At 43.3% G+C, this 25,456-nt stretch overlaps 1 protein-coding gene across 3 annotated transcripts in view; it reads left to right on the top strand.

The window, feature by feature from the left end:
* Positions 1–25,456, top strand: part of EEFSEC (eukaryotic elongation factor, selenocysteine-tRNA specific) — a 249,055-nt gene that overhangs the window by 92,919 nt on the left and 130,680 nt on the right. For all 3 annotated transcript variants that reach the window (XM_060631918.3, XM_060631921.3, XM_060631920.3), the window contains exons 3-4: positions 18,543–18,639; positions 20,875–21,039. In XM_060631918.3, the coding sequence (XP_060487901.1) occupies positions 18,543–18,639; positions 20,875–21,039 (262 nt within the window). The remainder of the gene's footprint in view (positions 1–18,542; positions 18,640–20,874; positions 21,040–25,456) is intronic.

The following is a 25,456-nucleotide window of genomic DNA, read 5'->3' as shown; positions in this document are numbered from 1 at the left end:
ATGTTGTCTGTTTGCTTCTAGCGATTTTAAATGCTATGTTTTTGATTTTCAGGAGTGTTTAATATTAACAAAGATGTTGTTATTAATTAACCCTTTGCCTATCGTATTTGCTACAAATAAGCCTTCAGCATTTGTTGGTTGTCTTTCCATGTTAGTTGCTTTTTTTTTTTTTTGACATGCAGAAGTTTCTAATTTTTATGTAGTCAAACTGTTTGATTGTTTTTCTTTTTGATTTCTTTATCTTTGAAAGCATTTAAAATTACTCTTGCATAAGCATTTATCAATGTTAACAGAAATCAAAATAGAAGATAAAAACGTACCCACAATCTCTCCAATGCATCAAATTAAAGTGTTCTTTCCCTAGGATCCCTGTCATTCTTTCCCACATGTACATAATTTGAGGTAGTTGTTATCACAACATTGACACTGTTCTGTGTTCTAGGCTTTTCTGTTTATTTTTCCACTAAATGTTATCATCTGACAGCATCCTTGATGCATCTTTCACTCCGGCTGCCTCTGTGTTTCCTCCTACTTTTTAAACACTTTCTATTTCTTTGTTTCTGTTGTAGCCAAGGCCATCTGCTAAACCCACCCGGGGCTCCCTTGGCCCTGCCTCCCTCCCTGGGATTGGGTGCATTGCCAAATCCCAAGTGATTGGGCTGCTGCCGAGCTGACTTACAAGGTGTGCCTTTCATACTGGCTTTGTGGCCAACTAGCTGTGTGGTCTTAGGCAACTCACTTCATCTGAGTTTGTATTTCTTCTTTTGTAAAATGGGCACTGTTAAGTTCAGCATTTGTTGTGAGGGAGCATTTGACATGGGGCCCGGCACACAGTAGGGTCTTAGCAATCACAGCTGTAAGGTGTAGAGCACCTACTGTGTGCCTGGCACTATATTAGGGATTTCCCATACCCAGTCCGATCCTCAGTGACCCCAGGAGGGAGGTTTTGTATCTGGGTTGACTGGTGAGAAAAAAAACAAAGTATAATAAATGCTGGCTATTTTGAATTTTACTATTCCAGACCTAAAACTTACACAAGTATCCCCTGCTTTTCAAAGATTGCATAGCACCACTTTGCTGTTATGAAAGACCTACCTTATTAGTTCTTGTTTTCGCTAACCAAAAGAAATCTGGAGAGGATTTTTGTTGTTACGAAAAAAGGCGAAAAGCGACAATAGTGTTCAGTGTCTGCTTTGCAGAGCGTCATTATAGAGGCAGTGTGCATGCACCCCGGACAGCGAGAGCAGCCCCACCAAGTCCCTTTCCCCGGGACTGCACTCAGCATCCAGCCGCCAGAGCTTTGAACTGTGTCTGTGAGCATCTGTGCTTTATGTCGATTTATCTTGTGCATCTGTTAGTAAGATGTGTCCTAAGGTATCAGAAGAGCCTAGGAGAAGTTATTTTTTGGGTCTGGGAATGCTAATTTCTCCGTATAAACGAATGGTAATTGCTTCTTTATGCCATTTTGCCTCACTGAACATTTCATAGGAACGCTCTATTTTCAGATAGTGGGGAAACCTGTAGTCTATTGTTTATGTCTTTTACACAAGTTACACACACGCGCGCATACACACACACATTTTAACTTATCTCAGATCGTTTTCGTGTGTTGTCGAAGGTCAGCCTGCGTGCATAGTCAGCATGTCTGGGCTTGGTTGGAAGCGTGATGTACCACAGCTGTGCGGGGAGTCTGGAGGAGGTGGTGGGTGCTGGGAACAGGAGAAGCACTTGAATGTGCTCCAGGTCGGCCCCTGCCTGCACCGCTGAGCTGTGGGGCTGGGCTCAGGGCTCATCCTGACATCTCTGGTTGGAGCCTCTTGTGCTTCTAGAACCCAGACACCAGTCTGGATCTGAAACCCAGGGCGAGAGGGGCCTCTTTTCCCCCAAGGGGCTGCTGAACTCTACTTCTGCCTCCAGAAGCCAGGATCCCCAGTGTGTGGCATGTTCAGGAAATCAGCAAGGCCAGCTTCTCTTGAGCCTGGGAAAGGGCCAGATACTCAGCCCAACACGCCTTTATGTTTTGTTACAATACATTGCCCAAAAGGGTTTGGATAAAAAATAATTGAATTTCCGAAAGCTTTATGGTTAATCGCTGGAATTCTCAGTGCACGCTTTTACCCTTCCCTGTCCCTCTGGGCCTCAGGCTCATGGAGTGTAAGCAGAGATGATGCACATGTACTGGGCCCTGGCTTGTGGTTGGGTCCTGGGTCACTGATTGCCGTGGCTGGAGCCCTCCCTACGGACTGAGAATGGACACTTCCTCTCCTCTGTCATGGGAGAGGCCTGGACTCTGGACTCCTACAGACCAGCCACTTACTCCCTGTGCCCCCTGGCAGCCTCAGGCAAGTCACTTGGCTTCTCTGAATACACATCAGAGGCCTCCTGCTCATGGGGTGTTGGGATCACACGAGAGCACGTAGCACGGTGCTGGCACAGAGCAGGGTGTCCGCTCCTTTCCTTTCCTTTTCTTTCTTTTTCTCTTGTGTTTCTTTCTTTCTTTCTCTGTCTCTCTTCATTGGTGTTTTTATTGCTTCCCTCTCTCCCCTCACTATTCTTTTCTTTTTCATTCTTTTCCCTCTATCCCTCCCTCTCCAGTGTCTCTTCTTTCACAGTCAGCTCTGGGTGTTGGCCTTCCCAAGGCTAATATCTCCATCTTGCCATTTTTGCAGGGTAGCACGGCCCATCTGAGCTGTTCTGGGGTTGTTCGGTGAGTGGGTCGCAGGCCCTGTTTGGAATCTCCCCTGTGAACTTGCATCATTTTGTCACACTGACCTTTGGGCAGCCAGTGGCTCCAGAGATTGTTTAACTTACTCTCTAGGTAACTCCTGCTTGTCAGAGTTACTTCCTTTCTTCTTTAAAAAAAAATCTGGGGTACCTGGGTGGCTCAGTTGGTTAAGCATCTGATTTCAGCTCAAGTCATGATCTCACGGTTTGTGAGTTCAAGTTCCACACTGGGCTCTGCACTGACAGCACAGAGCCTGCTTCACATCCTCTATCTCCCTCTCTCTCTGCCCCTCCCCCACTTGCTCTCCCTCTCTCTGAAAAATAAATAAACATTTTTAAAAATCTAGTTTTTTTAAGGGCTTGCCTGCCCAAGCAGGCCAGACCCAGTGGGCATAGAGTCAAAGACCAACTGAACCAAGCCTCCCACATTCTAAGACATGTACTGTGTACTTGAACAGGAAAGACCAACTTGTGGAGGAAGTAACAGTGGGAGATTTGCCCAGCAGTTCAGGAGGAGAGCTAAATTGGCTTCTCCAGAATATCATGGGGGGCTTCTGAGAAGGAGAATTTGCTTCTGGCCTGGAAGTCAGGAATTTGAATTGGTTCTAGAAGTGCAAGTGATAACCAAGCAGGGACGAGTTTCACAATATGTGATGCAGGTCAGGGCATTGACCACTCAGAAGGGATGTAGGTGGCTAGTGGCTGCCCTGGTTCCAAGGACTGGTTCCAGACTCCCCACAGTACTTTCCACACATGAACTTATTTGCAGTGGGAGACAACCCTACAGCATAGGTCATGCTGTTTCCTATAAGACAGGGAAATGGAGACGGAGTCAGATTCCAATTGGTATGCCTAGGGTCCTAGGTTTCTTGCTCAAAGTTCCATTCTCTGTGCCTTGCCTCAGGTTGCCTGTCACCAGGGTTAGGTTTGGATAGGCAGAGGAAAGGAGGGGAGTGGGGGCAGCAGTCGGAGTAGAGTTTGGCACTAGGCAGAGGCTTGAGTTTTTACCTGTATTTCCAGGGGTTTGATGAGTTGGGTCAGTATGAGAAGGTTGGGGCAGACCATAGAGGGCCATGTGGGCCCAGTCTGGATGCTGGGCTTCATCCTGGGATAGTCCTGGAGCCCCTGAAAGTGTGTAGGGGAGAAGGCTGATACTTCAGAGTGGTGTAGGTGGAAGATCATCACAGCCATGGTCAGTGCCTGGTATAGGGCTGTTCACAGACTTTGGAAAGTAGTTGGTTGGCCTGGGATGGTAAGGGCCTGACCCAAAGTGGAACTTGTTGAGAATGAACATCAGGGGATGGATTGGAGCCAGATCCCAAGAGAAGAACTGATCAAATGCAGTGACTGAGGAAGACAGTGGTGACCATGCAGACAGTGATGGCTTCAGAGACCAGGGAATGTTGTCCCGTGATCAGAAACCAGGGAATGTGGTATTGGGAAAGTGTTGCTGGCAGGTGATGGTACATGGTTACAGTGCGGGAAAGGGGCCTTACCTGAAGACACAGATTTGGGAACCATCCACAGAGAAGCCTTGACACAGGTCATCAGAGTATGGGGAACACCTGGAGGATAGCAGTCCAGGGGGAAAAGAGCTAGACTCTCAGGGTACTCTTGGGAGAGACTTGCAGTGGCTAGGGAAGGAAGAAGGCCTCTTAAGGAGGTAAAGGCCCTCGATGGAAGGCCATGGAAATAAAGCCTTGGGGTTGTGGGTGAAGAGGGAAGGGAGCCAGCTGGCTGATGGTCATCTCGGTCAGATGTCATAGAGAGAGTCTGAGGGAAGAACATTGACTTGACCACTGGAGTTGCTCTTGTCCTTTAGGAACTTAGTTCTCTTCTGTGACCCCTCCCCCATCCCTCTTGAAGTCAGAGTTGGTGCCCCAGACCCTCTTGACCCATTGCTTGGGGAGCCCTTTGTTTATTGTGCAACCTTCATGAAGGCCAGCACAGAGGAGATGCTTAGTAAATGTCCCTCAGCTTGAAAGCAGAGACAGAAATGATGTTATAAGGAAATCAAGCTTAAGCTCCTGGTGAGTAAACAGAAGTGGTGTTGATTTTGAAATGTGAGTGGGGAAAGAGTGAATGGTGTCAAGCAAAAGGATTTCTTCTCCCACAAGAGAAGAGAAATCTGGTGATACAGAAAATGGGCAGCAGGCATGAGTCTAGAGACAGCAGTGGAGGCGTTGGTGAAGGGAGGATTGGGGATGAGGGTGGTCAGACAGAGGATACCTTCAGACATGACAGGGAGACCAGGTAGCAGTAGATTTTTTTTCTTGGACTCTTGCCTTCTTTTGCCTGTTCTTGAACTGGGTCCTTTGTCCTGCTTCCCATTGGGTGCCACAGTAGAGAAATGTGAAGAAATGGTGAAGGGTCTTGAGGAAGATGAAGAAAGACATATTATTCACAGTAAAGGTTTTACACTGTATGTTAGGCAAAAGATGTCTGAGATTGTACTTGGATGTGGCACAAATGTATGGAGAAGATTCTGGAAAGATGGAAGAGTAGGAGCACCAGGAATCCGTTTCCCTATCTGCACAACAATTACACTGGCAGAATCTGTCTTATAGAACCATTTTGGAACTCTGGAGTCTATTGAAGGCTTGCAAGGGGAAGGCTTAATTTCAGTTCATTTTAGCTCTTGACACAATAGCAGCTATCCATCCCCATCTCTCAGTCTCATGGCAAGCGCCTGTGCAGGTGTTTCTAGAGCAGCTTGCACACAGCTTGCAGGAACCAGAGTGGACAAAAATGACCCTGTCCTCCAAATATCAGAGATCTGTGCTCTGATCACTGATTGCTGCTTCTGATCACAGAGGTGCAGACAGACAGACAGGTAGCCATTATTTTTATACCTCCCTCCACTATTACAAGCCACCTCTCCCCAGCGGAAGGGACTTCTGAAGGATTTGAAGGACCAGCGCCCCCCCTTTTTTGGTTCCCCCTTCATTTTTTTCTTTTTCCTCTTCCAGAAGTCAGACATTAAAGACTAGAATATTCAGAAACAACTGCAAACATATGGAAGGAAATTACAGAGTAACCACATGCCCAGGGAAGGGGCTCAGATAAGACCTAAGAAGACTTCTAAGTTTATACTTCAGGCTGAGACAGCATAGAGACAGCCTTCAATAATAAAAAGAAAAACAAAAAACCCCAAGAACAACAACAAAAAAGAGGAAACTGCAGAGAAGGGGAAGAATCTGATTTATAGAGTTAACCATCTTATTTGATTCAAATTTCCAGCTCCCAACAAAAAAACCACAAGGCATAAAAAGAAGCAGGAAAGTATGGCCCAAAGGAAAAAGAATCAATAGAAAGTGTCCTGGAAAAAGACCTGATGGTAGATATACTAGACAAAGACTTTAACTATCTTAAAAACAGTCAAAAAAAAGTAGAGGAGAATGTGGAGAAAGTCAAGAAAGTAATGTATGAACAAAATGGAAATATTAACCAAAAAAATTTAATCTAAAAAGAAACTAAAGAAATCCTGGATCTGAAAAGTACAATAACTGAGAGGGAAAAAAAAATCACTAGAGAGATTTAAAAAGCAAATTTGAGCAGGCAGAAGAAAGAATTGGCAGACTTGAAGATAGGACAATAGAAATTATCCAGTCTGAGGAACAGAAAGAAAAAAATTGAAGAAAAGTAAACAGAGCCTAAAGGACCTGTAGGATGCCATCAAGTGGATGAACATATACATTGTGGGAGTCAAGGAAGGAAGGAAGCAAGCAAGCAAGCAAGCAAGCAGAGAGGATATTTGAAAATCCCAAATTTTAGGAAAGACATTAATATAAACATCCAAGAAGCTCAATCAACTCCAAGTAAAACGAACTTTAAGAGACTCACACTGAGACATATAATCATGCAACTTGGCAAAAGTCAAAGACAAAAAGAAGATCTGGAAAGCAACGAGAAGTGACTTGCCACACACAAGGGATCCTTAATAAGATAATAAGCAGATTTCTCATCACAGTCTGTGGAGGCTGGAAGGTAGTAGGCCCATACATTCAAAGTGTTAAAGGAAAAAAAAAAAAAACACTGTCAGTGATGAATTGTATATCTAGAAAAACTGCCTTGAGAACTGAGGGAGAAATTAAGACATTCTTAGATAAACAAAAGCTGAGGGAGTTTGTTACCACTATACCTGCCATGCAGAGATGCTCCAGAGTCCTGCACAGTGAAATGAAAAGACACTAGGTAGTAACTTGAAGCTCTATAGTGAGATCCAGTCTCACGTGGGCAATTATAAAAGCTGGTATTATGGTGAGGTTTGTGATTCCATGTTTTTTCTATATGATTTAAGAGACTAATAAAGATAAAAGAATAAAACAATGATTTGTCTGAAAGATAGTAGTATTGTAACTTTGGACCTTAACTCTACATTTTGTTTTCTACATGATTTAAGAGACTAATGTATTTAAAAGAATATTAGTTGATTTGGGGCACATAGTGTATAAAGATGTCATTTTGTGGCATGAACAACAGAAAAAGATGGGGTCAGAGCTGTATAGGAACAGAGTTTTTGTATGTTATTGAAGTTAAGCTGCTATAAGTTCACATTAGAATATTATAACTTTAGGATGCTAAATGTAATCTCCACGTTAGCCACACATACACACACACACACACACACACACACACACAAAGCTATAGAATATACATAAAAGAAACGGAAAGGAAAGTTAACTGTTCCACAACAACAACAACAACAACAACAACAGCAACAACTAAACACCAAAAAAGATACTAATGCAAGAAATAAGAGACCAAAAAAGCTCTAAGGCACATAGGAAACAAATAGCATAATGACAGAATTCCCTCCTTATTAGTAGTTTCTTTAAATGTAAATGGATTAAGTTCACCAATTAAAGGGGAGGCAGTGGCAGAATAGACAAAAACACATGGTCTAACTATAGGTGCTCTACTAGAGGCTCACTTTAGATCCAAAGACACAAATCAATTGAAAGTGAATGGATGAAAAAAGATATTCCATGCAAATGATAATCAAAAGAGACCAGGGATGGCTATGTTTATATTAGACAAAATAGACTTTCAATAAAAAAAGATTATGAGAGATAAAGAAGGATATTATATATTAATAGAAGTTCCAATACAGCAAGAAGAAATAACAATTATAAGCATACTACATACCTAATGACAGACCCTCAAAATATATGAAGCAAAAACTGACAGAATTGAAAAAGACCTAGTTCTAGAACAATAGTTAGAGATTACAATGATAGATAGAGGAACCAGACAGAAGATAAGGAAGGAAATAGAGGACTTAACACAACAAACCAACTAGCCTAACAGCCATATACAAAACACTTGATCCAACATTCTTCCCACATGCACATGGGACATTTTCCAGGACAGGCCGTGCCAAATTAAGTCTCAATAGATTTAAAAAGTCAGATCTCCTACTAAATATCTTTTCTGACCACAACAGGATAAAGGTAGAAATCAATAACAGAGGTAAGATTGGAAAATTCACAAGTTGGTGGAAATTAATATATGTAAACAACCAATGGATCAAGGAAGAAATCATAAGGCAAATTAGAAATACTTGGAGATGAATGATAACCAAAACATACTATTATGGAATGCAGTAAAAGCAGTGATGAGGGGGAAATTTATAGTTATAAATTCTAACATTAAAAAATAAGAATGATTTGAAATTAGCAACCTAACTTTACAACTTAAGGAACCAGAAAAAGAACAAACTAAACTTAAGGATAGCACAAAGAAGTTAATAATAAAAGATTAGAGAAGAGAAAAATGAAATAGGAAAAGAAAAACAATAGAGAAAAGGAAACCAGAAGTTGGTTTCGAAAAGATCAACCAAATTGACAAGCTAGATGGACTAAGACAAAAAGAGAGAAGACTCAAATTATTAAAATCAGAAATGAAAATGAGAATATTACTATTAAGTCTATAGAAACTAAAATTGGACAACCTTGATGAAATGGACAAAGTCCTGGAAAAATAAAATCTACCAAGACCAAATCACAAATACATAGACAATCTGAATAGACCTGTTTGAAGGAGATTGAATCAACAATCAAAAATCTCCTAACAAAGAAAAACTCTGGATCTGATTAATTGTCAAATCCCAACAGTTAGAGAAGAGCTAACACCAATTCTTAAACTTTTCCAAACAAATCGAAGAGGAGAGAACACTTTCTAGCTCATTCTTTGAGGTCAGCACTACCTTGATACCAAAGTCAGACAAAGATACTAAAAGAGAAGAAAACTGCAGACCCAAATCCCTTATGAATATTGATGTAAAAATCCTCAGCAGAATGCTAGCAAACTGAATTTAGCAGCATACTAAAAGGATTATATACCACAACTAAGTGGGGCTTATTCCTGGAATGCAAGGATGGTTTAACATACAAAAACCATTTAATGTAAAATACCACATGGTCATCAATTGATAGGGAAAAAGCATTTGACAAAATTCAATACCCTTTCATGCTAAAAACACTCAACAAACCAGGAAGAGAAGGAAAGTACCTCAAAATAATAAAAGCCATATGTGAAAAACGTACAACAAACATCATATGCAGTGGTAGAAGGCTAAAGTTTTTCCTTTAAGATCAGGAACAAGACAGATGTTACCACTTTTTACCCCTTCTATTCAAAACAGTACTGGAAGTTCTAGCCAGAGCAATTAGGCAAGAAAAGTAAATAAAAGCATCCAAGTTGGAAAGGAAGAAGTAAAATTATCCCTTCATGGATGATATGATCTTATATGTGGAAAACCTCATTAAGCTTATAAATGAATTCAGTAGAGTAGCAGGATACAAAGCCAACGTGTAAAAATCAGTTGGATTTCTATATATTAACAATGAATAATCTGAAAATCAAATTATGAAAAGAATTCCATTTGTAGTAGCATCCAAAATAATAAAATACTTAGGAATTAACAAAGGAGACAAAAGACTTACATAATGAAGACTAATGAAGACATTGCTGAAAGAAATTTAAAAAGACATAAATAAATGGAAACACATTTCATGTTCATGGATTGGAAGACTTATTACTGTCAACATGTCAGTGCTACCCCAAGCAATTTACAGATTCAACATAATCCCTGTCAAAATCCCAATCAAGTTTTTTGCAAAAATAAAAAAACCTGTACTGAAATTCATATGGGGTCTGAAAATTCCCCAAATAGCCAAAACATTCTTGAAAAAGACAAAACTAGACAGTTCACACTTTATGATTTCAAATCTTACTACAGTGCTACAGTAATCAAAGCAGTATGGTACTGGCATAAGGCAGACATATACACCAATGGAATAGAGTAGAGAGCCCAGAAATAAACTCTTGCATATATGGTCAATGGAGGGTTGACAAGGGGGCCAAGACCATTCAATGGGGGAAGGACAGTCTTTCAACAAATGCTGCTGGGAAAATTGGATGGATATCCACATGCAAATATGATATCTAACATCATATACAAACATTAGCTCAAAAGGGATCAAAGAACCAAATGTAGGACTTAAAACTCTCAGAAGAAAAATTTTTTTAAATTTGTGCATCAAAAGACCGTATCAGCAGAATAAAAAGACCACCTACAGAATGGGAGAAAATATTTGTAAATCTGTATATCTGATAATAAGTATATATAGGTAACTCCTAAAACTGAAGAACAAAAAACAAATGACCTGATTCAAAAATGGGAAAGACTTGAATAGACATTTCTCCAAAGAAGGTACACAAATGGCCAATGAGTACGTGAAAAAAAAAAAAAAATGCCAGCATCACTAATCATTAGGGAATTGCAAATAAAACTGCAGTGAGATACCAGTTCACACCTATTTGGATTGCAGTTGTCAAAAACAAGGAAGTAAGTGTTGACGAAATGTGGATAATTGGAGCCATTGTGCACTGTTGGTGGGAATGTAAAATGCTGCAGCCGACATGGATAATGGTATGGAGGTTCCTCAAAAATTAAAAAATAGTAATGTTAACTAACTGGAATTTAAGTAAAAACTTAAAAAAACTAAAAATAGAATTACCATGCACCAATTCTTCTTCTGGGTATATACTCAAAAGAATTGAAAACCGGGTCCCCAAGAGATGTTCATAATAACATCATTCACCATAGCCGAAAGGTGGAAGCAAACCAGGTATCCGTTGATGGAAGAATGGATAAGCAAATTGTGGAATACATACAATGGAATATTATTTATCCCTAAAACTGGAGGAAATTCTGATACATGCCACAGCATAGATGAACCTCAACGATATTTTGCTACATGAAATAAGGCAGTCACAAGAAGGCAAATACTGCATGATGCCATTTACATGAGATAATTAGAATAGTCAAAATCATAGAGCCAGAGTACTGTTGCCAGGAGCTGAGGGATGGGAGGATGGGGTTATTGTTTAATCGGTATGGAGTTTCAGTTTTACAAGAAAAAAGAGCTGTGGAGATGGATGGTGGTGATGGCTGCACAACATTACAGATGTATTTTATACCACTGAACTGCACACTTAAATATGGTTAAGGTGTGTATTTTTGTTATGTGTATTTTGTTATGTGTATTTTTATGTGTTTTTTTTTGTTATGTGTATTTTTTTTGTTATGGGTATTTATTTTACCACTATAAAAAAAATTGGGAGTGGGGGGAAATGCATGGAGTTATCTTAGAAAGTTAATTCTTTTTCTGTTATCTTTAAATTTCATCGGTTAAGTTCAAGAAAATGTCTCAGCTTGGTCCTAGTATGTCTTTAGTGCTTCCCTAACTTTCTAACCAGGCTCAGAACCTTCAGCAAGGAATAGTATCTAGCTAGGATTTAATAGCCTTCTTTTGTTTTCTTTATTTATTTTTGTAGCTACAGTAGTAGATTTCTTGTCCCCTGAAGGGAACTGTGGGTGATTAATCAAACGTCCCTTAAAGCAGAGAATCATAAAAAATGGCACATTGAAACCTTACATAATATTTTAACTTAGAGTATATCCGTGCATTCTTATAATATCAATAACATAAGTTGCTCCGGGGAAACATAAAAGGCTCTCAGCATCGTGCCTCTCCTTCTCCATTAGCAGCTAATCCAGGCCCATCGGAGTCATCTTGGCTTTGCGGGCAATTTTGCATCCTGAATTCAGGCCCATCTCCTCTTCTTCGTGCTGTTTTGTTTAGGCATGTGTGATTTCTGCACTATCTGTAATTTCAATATCACACAAGTTAGCACTCCTGATTCATGTTACCATTCATTCTTTTGGTCTGAATTCAGGAAAGGAAGCTATATTCTGGATGTTCTTCTTGGTCAGAATTTATGTTTTTAAAAGCTCTAGGGTTTGTTGCTTTGCCAGCATTAAAAAGTTGTAATTTGCAAGTCCAGCTGCAGTACCTTAGGCAGTTGGGGTTGTCATTTTGGCGCCTTTTTTTTTAATATCCAGGTGCAGCATGCTTGTGTGTGTGTGTGTGTGTGTGTGTGTGTGTGTGTGTGAGTGTGTGTGATTGTTTCTCTTGGTAGCATAAGTTAGAATAGTTCTACTAGTGTGTTAGAGGTGTTCTCCAGTTAAATAACCTGGAGAAAACGAAACAAATGGCTTCAGTTCTGTTGTGAATATCGGCATCACATGGCTTCCTGTGGCCAAAGTCCTTGCCCCAGTAACTCATGACCTTGTTATATCTGTCACTTGCTGGAAAATGTTTTGCCCGCCCCATGTTTTCTTCTAGTTTGAGCCCGCTGACTGGCACCCTGAGTTCTTTTGCATATAAGCCATTCCCAAATGCACCGTCTGCAGTTTGGGTCTCCTTAAAGTGAAGCCCGATTTGCACAGCAGCGTGAGTGAATTTTTCTGTGTTTTCACAGCCTCCTCTGAAGTCTTTTATCATTTTCTTATTCGCACTTAATTTGGCACCAGGTTGTAAAGAGATCTGCCTGTATTTCATCTTTCTAAATAATTCTATTTAGCTCTCATAGAAACAGCTATTTTTCACACTGTTGTTTTATGATACTAAATTAAATTAAAATAACACAGCTGGCATTACCAAGTTTATGCCATAACCACTGTGTCTCCTGTTCAACTTAAAGGTCAGGTGGTGAAGGCAAAAGTGTGGGGTGGACTAGACTCTCGAGCGGGGCTTCGAAACTCAAGCCGTCTCCTGGGTGTGGGCACCTAGTGCACTAGGCTTTAGGCACGGGTTTTGCAGAGCAGAGGGAGTGAAGACCCATCCGCCAATGGCCGTCCTTGTGGCTGGTGGTGGGAGGGCCTCTTCTGTGCCTTTTCTTTGTTGCAGATGATACTGGTTTTCCATGTAGATAGTAACAGAGTCATGTTTTTCAATAAATGTATTTAAGGAGGAACGTGAACTGTTTTAAAGGAAAAAAACCTGAGAAAGTAACAGCTTAGGTGGTACGTCGATTTGACGAATCTTGTGAAGAGGGCGTTAGGACCAGTGACCCGTGTGAAGGTGACACTGAAATAGAGGCAAAAGGGAATGGAGCAGAGCAGCCCAGCCCTGTCCTGGTGGGTGGGGGCACCGGACTCCCTCTTCTGTTCTTCTGTTTCAAGGGAGCCGTGGTGACATCTGACACAGTAGTCATTCCCAGGGGAGGGATGGTGGGGGTCACCCTTAGGATGTCCAACACAGTGGGAAGGACACTACTCTAGAACAGGGCTTTTTGCCTCTGCCATTTACTTCACTTACGACTCTTTAGCAATCATTTAACCTCTCTGTGCCTCAGTTTCCCCATCTCTAAAATGCCACTTTTACCCCTCCCTTCATTACCACGAGGGTTAAATGGGGTGATGTGTATGAAGGCTTTTAGCCAAGCGTTATGCCACTCACCTAGTGCTCAAATAACGTTATGGGAATGTTAACGATTCTTCCTACCTCCGAGGGTTGTTTTAAGGATCCAGTAAATTTATGTCTTTATCTGAAAGTGATAGCAAACTGAGAATATTAAGTACTGTCATTATAGTTATTATCATCTTTCTTTCATTGGTTTGAGAATAAAATTTACTGAAGGGCAAGGATTTTGTTACTCCATTTATAGGACTTAAATATGTTATGTTCCCTGATCTTTGAAGATCAGCCGCTTTCCAAATTCTCGTGGATTTGAGAAAAGGCACACAGCCCTACCTCTAACCCAGGCAGATGGAACACTGTTCTCTTGATATTCTCAGGGGAATGGTAAACCCAGAGTTACCTTTTAATCATAGCCCCACCACTCATTAGCTGTGTGACCTAGAGCAAATGACAGAACCTGGCCAGCTTAGGACCCCATTCTGTAATACTGGAGGAGGAGGAATCACAGCCACCTCATGGGGTTGATAACATGAGGAGTGCAGAGCTTCTAGCACAGGTGCTGGGACTGTGGATACTTGACCCCACCCCTTCCCTTCACCCCCACTGTGCTGGACACTGGATTGCATGAGGCACTTTGGAGAAATTTTTAGACTTGGGGGGAAGGTAAGGGTGCATCTACTGGAGGAGGCAAAGACCAGAACCAGAAGTGGTATGGAAATGTCCCCTGAAAGTACACTTAGTATGTAAACAGATGGAAGATGTTCAACATTATCTGGCTTACTAAGGAAATACAAATTAAAATGAGGTATGTATAAAAAATAATGAGCTTTTGATGTATGTTTAGTGAAATAGACATACCAGATGTTCACTGTGGTAGTGAAAAGGGTAGCAAACCTTTCAATGTATGTTTTTTTCTTTTTAATTGAGATAAATCACATACCATAAAATTCACCCTTTTATTGTGTATAGAATTACACAACCATCACCATTATCTGATTTCAAAAACACTGTACCCATTAAGCAGCTGTTTCCTATTCCCTCAGCCCTGGAAACCACCAGTCTGTTTTCTGTCTCTCTGAATTTGCCTATTCTGGATATTTCATAAAAATCACGCAATATGTCACCTCTTACATCTGGCTTCATTCACTTAGCACTGATGGGCACTTAGGCTGTTTCCACATTTTGGCTTTTGTGAATAGCGCTTTTATGAACATACATGCACATGTATTTGTTTGAGTACCTGCCTCCCATTCTTTTGAGTTTATACATAGAAATCTCTGGGCCATATGGTAATTCTACATCTCCTTCATTTTTGAAGCAGGTTTCTTTTGCTGGAAACATAAGACTTGGTTGACTTTTTTTTTCTTAACTTCCAGCATTTTGAATATGGCATCTGCATTACCTTCTGGGCTGCCATGATTTCTTTTTTTTTCTTTTCTTTTTTTAACTTGTTCATTTATTCATTTATTTAATAAATACTTATCAAGTGTCTGCTCTATGATAGATTTTGGGGGGTGTTGTTAATTGTTGTTTAGGTATTTGGGATTGGCTGCCCTGGTTTCTGATGAGAGATCAGCTGTTAATCTTATTGAGGATGCCTTGTACTGAATGAGCCACTTCTCTCTGGTTGCTTTCTCCTTGTCATTGGCTTTGACAGCTTGATTATGGTGTGTCTAGATCACATCTCTGAGTTTTTCCCACTTGGAATTTGCTGAGCTTTGTAGATGTCCTTCAAAAACTTCCAAAGTTTTTGAAGTTTATTCAGATCTTTCTGCCCCATCTCTGTCCTTTGTTTTTGAACTTCTCAATATGCGTATGTTGATGTACTTGATGATGTCTCCTGTATCGTTGAGGCCATGTTCATTTCTCTTCTCTCTTTTTTCTTAGTTTTCCTCAGATTGCATAACTTCTATTGACCTATTCTCAAGTTTGTTGATTCTTCTGCCTGCTCAAATTTTTCCATTCCAGAATTTCTATTTGATTCTTTTTTGTAATTTCTAACTCTTTTTCGATATTTCCTATTTGGTGACTCATTATCTTCATTCTTTCCTTTAGATCTTTAGACATGGTTTCCTTTGTTTCTTGAATATATTTAAAATAGCTGATTTTCAGTTTTTGTCTAGTAGGGCTTTCTCATGAACAATTTTTATTAACTCCTTTTTTTCTTTGTGGATGGACCGTACTTTTGTTTCTTTGTTGTATTGTTATTTTTTTGTTGAACACTGGACATATAGAATAATATAATGTGGCAGTTCTGGATGTCAGATTCTCCTCTTCACCCACACTTTCAGAGTTTGTTGCTATTATTTTGTTAGTGACTTTTGTGAAGTAATTCTGTACAGTCATGTGTGACCACTGAAGTCTCTGCTCAGTTAGCTTACTGGTCAGCTAATGATTAGACAGAGATTTTCATTAAGCCTAGAATCAGTAAGTCTCCCAGTCTTTGCCAAGGATTAAAAAAAAATTTTTTTTTTAATGTTTATTTGTGTGTGTGTGAGAGAGAGATAGAGTGCAAGTGGGGGGAGGGGCAGAGAGAAGGAGACACAGAACCCAAAGCAGGCCCCAGGCTCTGAGCTGTCAGCACAGAGCCCAATGTGGGGCTTGAACCCACTGACTGAAAGATCATGACCTTAGCAGAAGTCGGACGCTTAACTGACTGAGCCACTCAGGGGCCCCTGCCAAGGATTTCTATTGGGTCATGCTTTCAGTGCTCAGGCAGGCATTTGACAACTCTGCCTCGGCCTTCACTTCCTGCTTGCATAGAATCTTACAATCAGCCAAAGGTGAGAGTTTAGGGCCTTCTCATATCTTTCCTGACAGTGTCCAGGCATGCCCATAGCTTTTTGCCGCCAAATAGCCTTATAGACTACCAGGAAAGCTCCAAACCTCCCATGGGAGCTCCCAGCTTTTCCTTCTGTGACCAGTTTGCCCAAACTGTTATCCTCTGCCTCAAGCAGCTGCCTCTAATTGTTTTCAACAAATGTCCTCGAGGAAAATGCTGTTCACACTGGGCAAACTCCAAAGCAGGTCAAATAAAGATAGCCTTGTAAATATAGTCTTCCAGGGAGCTACCAGATTGGAAAAATAATGATACTTCTCTGGGAAAGGGGCTTTGATGGAACTCAAACCCACTCTGCAACCTGCTGTCAGGCTGCTGGCTTCCATTCTGATTGCAGATGTTGGCTATTAGGGCTAGTGCGAAGTTGGGGAGGGGTGGGTGGGAATAAGGCAAGTTAAAATGCCACAAAGCTCTTTTTAAAAAAATGTTTATTTATTTATTTTGAGAGAGAGAGCACGTGCAAGTGGGGAAGGGGCAGAGAGAGAGAGGGAGAGAGAATACCAAGCAGGTTCCATGCTGTCAGCACACAGCCTGACCTGGGGCTTGATCCCATGAACTGTGAGATCATGACCTGAATCAAAACCAAGAGTTGGACGCTCAACTGACTGAGCCACCCAGGTGCCCTGCCACAAAGCTCTGTTATTCTTACCAAGGTTCAGCCATTTTTCTTGAATAAACATTCCACAGATTGCTGCAAACCTTTGGTTAATTTCTAGAATTCTGGAAAAGTTACTTCTGATGATTTTTGCTACTGTTCTTTTTTTGCTTTTATGGAGGAGAGATTTGTTGAATGTCTTTATTCTACCATTTTGCTGATTTTTCAATGTATATTGAGTCTTAGACTTCTTTCTTATGAATGAACCCCAAAGCAAGGGGGGAAAAAGCCACTCACATTCACCAACATGTGTTATCAGTGTTACTTATAATAGTGAAAAATTTGAAATGTTCTAAATCAGTGACATTGGTGGGGGAAAGCATGTAAATTCTGAGTAACACTATTATGCAGCCATTAGGAAAGAAAGAGGAGGCCTGGGTGGTGGAATTATAACATGGAAGCTGTGAGTCTTGATTCTAGGGTCACATGGGCTGGATTGGAGTTTGCTCCAATGACTTGGAGCAAATTAATTTGCCCCTCTAAGCCTCAATTTCTCATCTATAAAATGGTGACAGTTCCGGGGTGCCTGGGTGGCTCAGTAGGTTAAGCATCCGACTTTAGCTTAGGTCATGATCTCGCGGTCTGTGAGTTCGAGCCCCGTGTCGGGCTCTGTGCTGACAGCTCGGAGCCTGGAGCCTGCTTCGGATTCTGTGTCTCCCTCTCTCTGCTCCTCCCCCACTCTCACTCTCTCTCTCTCACACGCACACAAAAATAAACAAACATTAAAATTTTTTTTTTTTTAATGGTGACAGTTCCATAGTGGTGCTGTGAGCTGTCAGTGTAGGTGTCCAGGCAATATGTGTGGCTCAGCCAAGTGAGTTGTTATCGCTGTTGTTGCTATCATCCAACAGAAAATTTGTTATGCTATAATGGCAAATAACAGCTAGAAGGATGTGAAATTTTATGTATGCTGTAACCAAAATATAAGAAAAAAAAATCCCTGGCAACGCATGGAAAAACCAAGGTTGGAAGAAAGCACACCACAATGGCAGGATTATGGGTTGTATATGTTCTCTTTTCCATTTTTAAACATCACTGGGAAAGATAAATGTCTACTTACAGTAAGAATCTCTTCTTAAAGAAGGAGAGGCTCTTCAGGAGGGCCCAGGCAGGAACACCCCCCACATTAGACACTGGGATAGTGGAAGTGTGTTTCCAGATGCATCTTCAGGGACTTTTTGGTAACCGGTATTTCCCGAGTCTCTGCAGGAAACTAGGATGTATTTCCTGGTCTTCTTCAAGAGGGTCTTTTATTCAGCATCCTGGGGGCCAGGGTTCACTGCTGCCTCCTCAGAGTGGGTTCTGAACGTGGTGGTTAAAACCTAAGAGCGCCCTTTTAAATTCTATCATCCAACCCAAAGGTTTTCTTGTAGGGCCTCTGTTTCCTCATCTGCCGAGTGGGAAAATGATGGTACTCTCTTCCTTGATGCTTTCCAAAGGATGGAAGGAGAGGCTATCCGAAGTGCTTGGTGCTTTGCCAGGTACTCCACAGATGTGCTGTGTCCGTGCTGGTGATCTCTGTAACTTGGCGGGGCTTGTTTTTCCATTTCAGGTTCCGAGGTGCACCGATTATATCCGTGGCAGCCAAGCCTGGGGGACCAGAGGCCCCCGAAACAGAAGCTCCACAGGGCATCTCAGAGCTCATTGAGGTACTTGAATCCAGGCTGGCCTCTGGCCCCAGTCCCACTCAGGCAGGTCCCTTTGTGTCCTGCTTGGTCTGATGGGGAGAGAGAGAGGAGGCACCCCAGCAAGACGACTCTGAGCTGGTTCCTTTAACTACCACCCCCCCACTTAGTATACCCTCCCTCACCTCCCTGCAAGAGTTAAACCAAAAGAGAAGCAGACTCCCCCCTCCCCCGTCTCGTTCAAAGTCCTGCCCAGCTGTCCACACTCTTGTAAGTCTTTCTTTTTCCTTTCTCTTGCTGAACACCCCCACCCGGACACAGCAGCTCCTGCCTCCTGGAGCTCTGGGCCATGTCATCCATTCCAGGTCTGCAGACTGTGCCTGTCCCCCAGTGTGTCCCACTGGCTGATGGAGATGGGCAGTGCAGCTCAGGTCCTCATGGTCTCCACCAAATAGTGGAGCCTCTGAGGCACAGGCTCTGTGTCCAGGCTCAGTGGTAGATAAAGGGAGGGAGCCCAGCCACCGTGGGGTGTCGAGGGTAGCCAGAGGGCAGGTTGGGGATAGTGGGGTGGTGGTGATGCTGCTGGAAGGATGGCGGTGAGAAGGGGGATCTCAGTGTCCCTCGCTAAGAGGGGTGGAGTGGCGAGGTACCTCGACTCTGGGGCTGCGTGCTGGGCCTACCACCTGCTGTCTCTTGCCTCTATTCCCTCAGTTTTAAGTAGGGAAAATCCCAGCACCACTTCCCTTTGGACTTGGTGTGAAGGTTAAGTGATCATTAACCTTTTCACAATGATCATTAGCTTTCACAGTGGCCCTGGGAGGCTTAAGTTATCTGCATCTTACCAAGGAAAGTGTCAGACTCAGGGAAGTCAAGTAACTTGCCCAAGGTCTCACAGCAAGTATGTGGTGGAGCTGGCATTTAGTCCCAGGTCGGTTGTTGGGTGTCTTTGGGGTCCACCTGTATCTGGACCCACAAGAGCCAAGATCAAATGTGACCGAGTACACTGCCACCATTTCTATGATAACAAGGTGCTGATCTGGCTGACTCTGCAAAGCAAACCTTTTCTGGGTGACGCTTTTGTTATTTTTTCGTCAGCTTCAGGGAGCACTGGTCTGGGAGCCTGGGACAGTCATTTTTGTTAAAGCAGAATTTGCCCATGTTGCTATGAAAGATGTTTGTCTATTCCTTTAAGAAGCCTCTGCATAAATATCAGGCAAAGCCTGTTCTGAATCTTTAGTCTTTTTCCAGAATTGTTATCACAAGGCTGAGAGTTTAGAACCTTCACTACCGAATACTTTTTGACAGCCTCTTCCCTGATGAAAGGAGAAAGCAGCAAAATAAAAGGAATAATGCAGCCTTTATTTCCATTTGTTTATAAGGAATTAGCTCTGACATTTCTGAGCACATAGATAGCATGAGGAAAAGGGGCTGGCTGAGGTCAAAGCTGGTGGAAAGTGTCAGCGGAGAAGAAAACTCAGAACCACAAATTGAGGGGGCAACACCGGGCCTTGGCAGACATTAGGTGGTCCCTCTGTCTCTGCCGGGGCTTAGAGAAACAGCATTCACCCCCTCCTTCCCTGCCACACGTGGTGGCAGCCCTGCTATCCTGCATCCTTTGGACACGTGTCCCTCTCTTGGGCACCGTGCCAGCTGCTACAGATACTTGGAAGGACTCAGGGCTCTAGGAGGGAGACAAATAAACAAATGATCACAGTGGTATGTTAACTGGTTGATGATGGGCTGGGGAAGGGAGCCATACGGAAAGGGTAGGAAAGCCTTCCCAGAGGTGATGTGTCCCTGGAGAAGGGAGGTGAAGCTAGCTGGTACACCTCCAGGGCCTGCCAGGGGCTGGTGCCTGCTGTGAGAGGGCAAGTGGTGGGGGACGAGGCTTCCATGGTACCTAGGGGCTAGATGATGACACATCTTAAATTCTGCAGGCTCGGAAGGCTAGGAAAGCATGAGGCTTGGACTGACGCGTCCAGGGCTGTCCTGCAGCAGGTCCCTGTGCTGCAGTGCAGGCGAGGGCCTGGGGGTCGGCCTGTTAGGAGGCTGTTCATTATCCCAATGAGAGGAGAGAGAAGTTCCTTTGAACCGAGAGGAGCTGAGAGCACAGCAGGAGTTTGGAGTGTAATCAGGAAGCGGTCCATTTCTGATCTGGGCCAGCTTGCCCCGTTCCTGGCTACTCCCTCTGCCCTCCTCTGCCCTGCCCCACTCAGCTCCTCTCCCCAGCAGTGTGTGGCAGCAGCATCTCTTTTCTAGCTCCTGACGTCCCAGATTCCCATCCCGACGAGGGACCCCTCGGGACCATTCCTCATGTCTGTGGACCACTGTTTCTCCATCAGAGGCCAAGGCACTGTGATGACAGGGACCATCCTCTCAGGCTCCATCAGCCTCGGCGACAGTGTGGAGATTCCTGCCCTCAAGGTCAGTCTTACCTTGGCCTTCCTTTTGGCTTGTCTCTCTAGCGGCAAGGGAGAGCGACAGTCCCTTTGCCTCTCCGGTGGCTGAGCCCCTGGGCCAGATCCCTGGGGCTGACCTTCGGGCTCTTCTCTGCTCTATCTTCTGTACTGCCCTGCCTGGATTCTGGAGCCACCACTCTCCCTAATCCTCAGAACAATACCCATTTACTGGAGGCCTGTGACGTGCCGTGATGAGCCTCCTGAGTGGGTGTTCTGTGTAGATAAAGAAACGGAAGCTCTAGAAGGTGTGGTGGGCCCAGGATCACCTGTCAACAAGTGAGGGTGCTGGGTGTACACCCTCCTTTTCTACCAGCTCCGTATGTCAGGGTGGCGAGTACATGTGCACTTATTTCTGGGTACTTTTTGCTTAGCTACAAGGATTTCAAGTTAAACACAATTAGAATCTTGTGTCACTCAGAGTCATAAAATCTGGCAGATATCCAGATGAGTTTTATACTCCCAGTGACCACTAGTAGGTGCCATGTTATCCCTCCGAAGACCTGTGAGAGGGATGGATAGCTGGGTATCTCCCTATCGCCCCCCCACCTCCTGGTAACTACCAGCCTGGTCTGATGTAAAAGGTGTTCAATGGCCTTGATAGTTCCCATCTTCAGTGGGCTTTTCTTATGGTTTTAGTTTACTGGAGAAGAACAACTTAGAGCCTCCTCAACCACCCTTCTCTTCAGGGGGTATAAAGGGTAGGGAAAAAGGCCTGGTTAGAACTAAGAAAAGCCTATGAGGAAACCTGGGGTCCAGGGTGGTTGTCTAGTTCTCAGAAGAGCCTGGAGTGCAGGGACACGGAGGCATGCACTTGGCCCCGTGTACTAAGCCAGGGACAATACCAGCTTCTGGGTGTGCACAGCCCTAGGTCAGTGAGTTCACTTTGCTTGCTAACTGGGAGTGCTTCCTGGAGGGCTGTGTTGAGACAGATTCTGTGGTTGTCTGGATCACTAGATGTATTAGGGTCCTCCAGAAAAACAGAACCAAAAAGATGTGGGTATATACATATACAGAGAGAAAGGGGTGTGTTTTAAGGAGTTGGCTCACATGATTATGAGGCCCAGCAGGTCCAAAATCTGCAGGATAAGCCAGCAAAGATGGAGACCCAGGGAAGAGTTGCAGTTCAAGTCTGAAGGCTGTTCACTGGCAGCATTTTTTCTTCTTCTAAGAAGGTCAGTCTTTCTGTTCAGGCCTTTAACTGATTGGACAGAGTCTACCCACATTATGGAGAATAATCTGCTTTACTCAAAGTCTTTTTTTTTTTAATTAATTATTTAACTCAAAGTCTTAGTGTTAATCTCATCCCCCCAAAACCCTCACATTGGGGTACCTGGGTGGCTCAGTCAGTTAAGCGTCCAACTTCAGCTCAGGTCATGATCTAATGGTTTGTGGGTTCAAGCCCCGTGTTGGGCTCTGTGTTGACAGCTTGGAGCCTGGAGCCTGCGTTAGACTCTGTGTCTTCTCTCTTCCCCTCCCCTGCTCATGCTCTGTCTTTCTCTCTCAAAAATAAATAAACATTAAAAAATTAAAGAAAAAAAAAACCTCACAGAAATATCCAAAATAGTGCTTGACCAAATATCTCAGTACAGTGGCTCAGCCTAGTTGACATGTAAAATATACCATCACCCTTTTGGGGGGAGAACCATGATTATAGTGTCTGCCCTGAGGAAGGGGAGGGCAAGGGGCACCTATCTGTTGTGTTGGCCTTTTCTGGTCTAGGACAGCCTGGGAGGATGTAGGAGAGGGGTATTTCAGGAATGACAGGAATGACCAGGGCTTCCCCAGGTAAAGGAAATCTCAGGTTTAAATTATCCCCTTCACTCATTTTATGGTGTTGTGGCTGTTGCTTTCCTCCTGCAGGGCTGAGGTTATTAGGGAAGAGCCTCCTGACCAGGGAGGACCAACCAAAAGAAAAGCTTCCTTTATAGGCCTGAGACTGGCCAGGTTCCAGGGCTCCCTGGGGCAGCAGCAGGAGTTGAAGGACAAGGCCCTGCCCTTCCGAGGCCTAGGGCCTCCCCTGACATAGGACCCGAGTCCTAAGGTCATAATCCCCTCCTCCACTGGCTGTTGTAGCTCCTCCCCTGAACACCATTAGTCCTGGATAAATACCACTTAAATCAAATCCATGTTGCGCCAGGGACTAAAAGTGTAAATCTTAGAAAAATAAAGCACAAAATTATGAAAATAAACCAAACTTATATTTAACACAGTTTAGATTATTATGGTGCTGTGTGTTAATTCTTAGCTGGAACAGAGAATGAGTCAAATGCTAAATTTCTTTGCCTTCTGGGTCCTCCCTGAGGCAGACCCCAAGGGGCCACCCTGATCCAGTATCCCTTCTTCCTTGGGAGAAGACCTGTTTGCAGCCTGGGAGAGCAGCTGGGAGCAGGAAGGAGGTGTCAGAAGAACTCGCTGTGGGACATAGACTTTGAAGTGCAGTACCTGAGGGAGGAACAGGTGCTTGATGACAGGGTCAGTGGCTGCCATGTTTGACCGAAAGCGTGGACCTGGGGAGGGCCGAGGCAAAAATAGTCAGCCACATTAGGCAGAGATGTTTGAGTGGGGACATGTTCTGAGGTCTTTGGCTACTTTTTCATCCTGATGAAAATGGAGCTTGCCTATCAAGGTCCCAGTTACTGATCTGTAGTACTTGGACACAAGGAAAGTGCGTGGCAAATACAAATTTAATTCTCCTCTTGCTTTTCTTCACCCATTTCCCCCAGCCTACTTTTCAACCCTCTATTGTCGTGTTCTTGTCTAAGTTGCTAGTCAGGGAAAGCATAATTTGTAAGTAGTGAACTTGGATATTTGGCTGAGGAATTTTCCAACCAAAGCATGGAACATGTAGCCTGGTTTTTCCTTTGCTGCGTCTAGTAAAATGTGAGAGGAAAGGAGTGAATTGGAGATGGAACTGTTAGCAAAAAGAAGCCTGTGCTTGATGATTTGGGAGATTCTCCGCCTCTTCAGATTCCAAAGGATGCTAAAAGTAGGAAATTGGCTTTGAGAAAGCATGCTCTGGAGAAAGGCCAGTGGTAAGGCTAGACAGCCTTTGCTGTGGAGATTGGGTATGTGACTCGTGGATCCAATCAAACATCTTAGCAGAAGCCAGGACTAGAGACAGGCTTCTCCAGGAAGAATCTATAGAGAACCTTCTTGTTTAATGGTGGAGATCCCCTTGATATACATGGGAGACACACGAGGTTTTTGAGAATGTTATATTGCAAAAACACTGGCAGTGTGGACTGAAAGGGACAGACCTGGTGAAATGTTTAAAAAAAAAAAAAATAGAGCATTTGGACTTCTAGTATTCTAATTGTAGGAAATGGACTGATAGAATTACTCTACTAACTCATGTTATCCTTTAAGAAAAGGGAAGAATGACTCCAGGGGCAGAGCTGTGGACACAAAGGCAGAGGCCAGAGAAGGAAGCCTAAAGGCAGGGGCCTGTGGAGCCTCTGTGGGCCCAAAGGGTGGAGGACCAAGCCACAGAGGGTCACTTTCAGGCCAGGAAAGCTAAAGGAATTTGCTCTATTGGGTTTCAAATTTACTTAGGTCCAGTGACCTCTATGTTCCTTTCATTTTTTCCCTGTGCCTATATTTTAAAAGCAGAAAACTTGTCTTTTAGTTTCACACATCTGTAGATGGAGAGACATTTGGCCCCAGGATGGATCATATCAGTATAACCCATGCCTGATTAGAGGGGTTAAATGATATTTTTGAGCGGGTGATACTTACAAGAGATTTTGGACTTAGAGTATGGTCTAGTGAGGTGAGAATTCGGGGATGTTGGGATGGGGTGAATGTATTTTACACATGTGAATGAAGTTTTGGGGACTGGAGGGTGGGGCGGACTATAGTGGTTTGTAGAACTGTGGACCACAAAAGCCATATCCACCTAGAAGCTCAGAAATGACCTTACTTGGAACAAAGTCTTTGCAGATGTAATTAAGGTAAGGTTCTCAAGATGAGGTCATCCCTTTTAGGGTGGGCTCTTTACCCAACGGTGTGTGTCCAATGACACAGATTGACAGAGGGAAGGGCGAATGAGGCTAGAGGCCAAGATTGGAGTTATGTGGCCCCAAGCCAAGGAACACCAGTGGTTGCCTGAAGCCACCAGACACTAAGAGAAAGGTAGGGAAGGACTTCTCTCTGAGAGACTCCAGAGGGGACCAAACCCACTGACACGCTGATTTTGGACTTCTGGCCAAGAGAACTGCGAGAGAATAAATTTCTGTTATTTAACACTACCAAGTTTGGTAGTTGGTTAGGACAGCCCTAGGAAATGAATACGGATTTTAGATGGAAAGGACTGAAGTCAGAAAAAGTCTAAAGTCCTTTGCAGCTATGGGCAGGCCTCTTAACTCCACTGAGCTTGGACTTTG

This window comes from Panthera onca, chromosome A2 (assembly GCF_046562875.1).
Source record: "Panthera onca isolate mPanOnc1 chromosome A2, mPanOnc1 haplotype 2, whole genome shotgun sequence".
In the NCBI taxonomy this organism is placed as follows: Eukaryota; Metazoa; Chordata; class Mammalia; order Carnivora; family Felidae; genus Panthera; species Panthera onca.
This window is presented reverse-complemented; position numbering and strand designations above follow the sequence as displayed.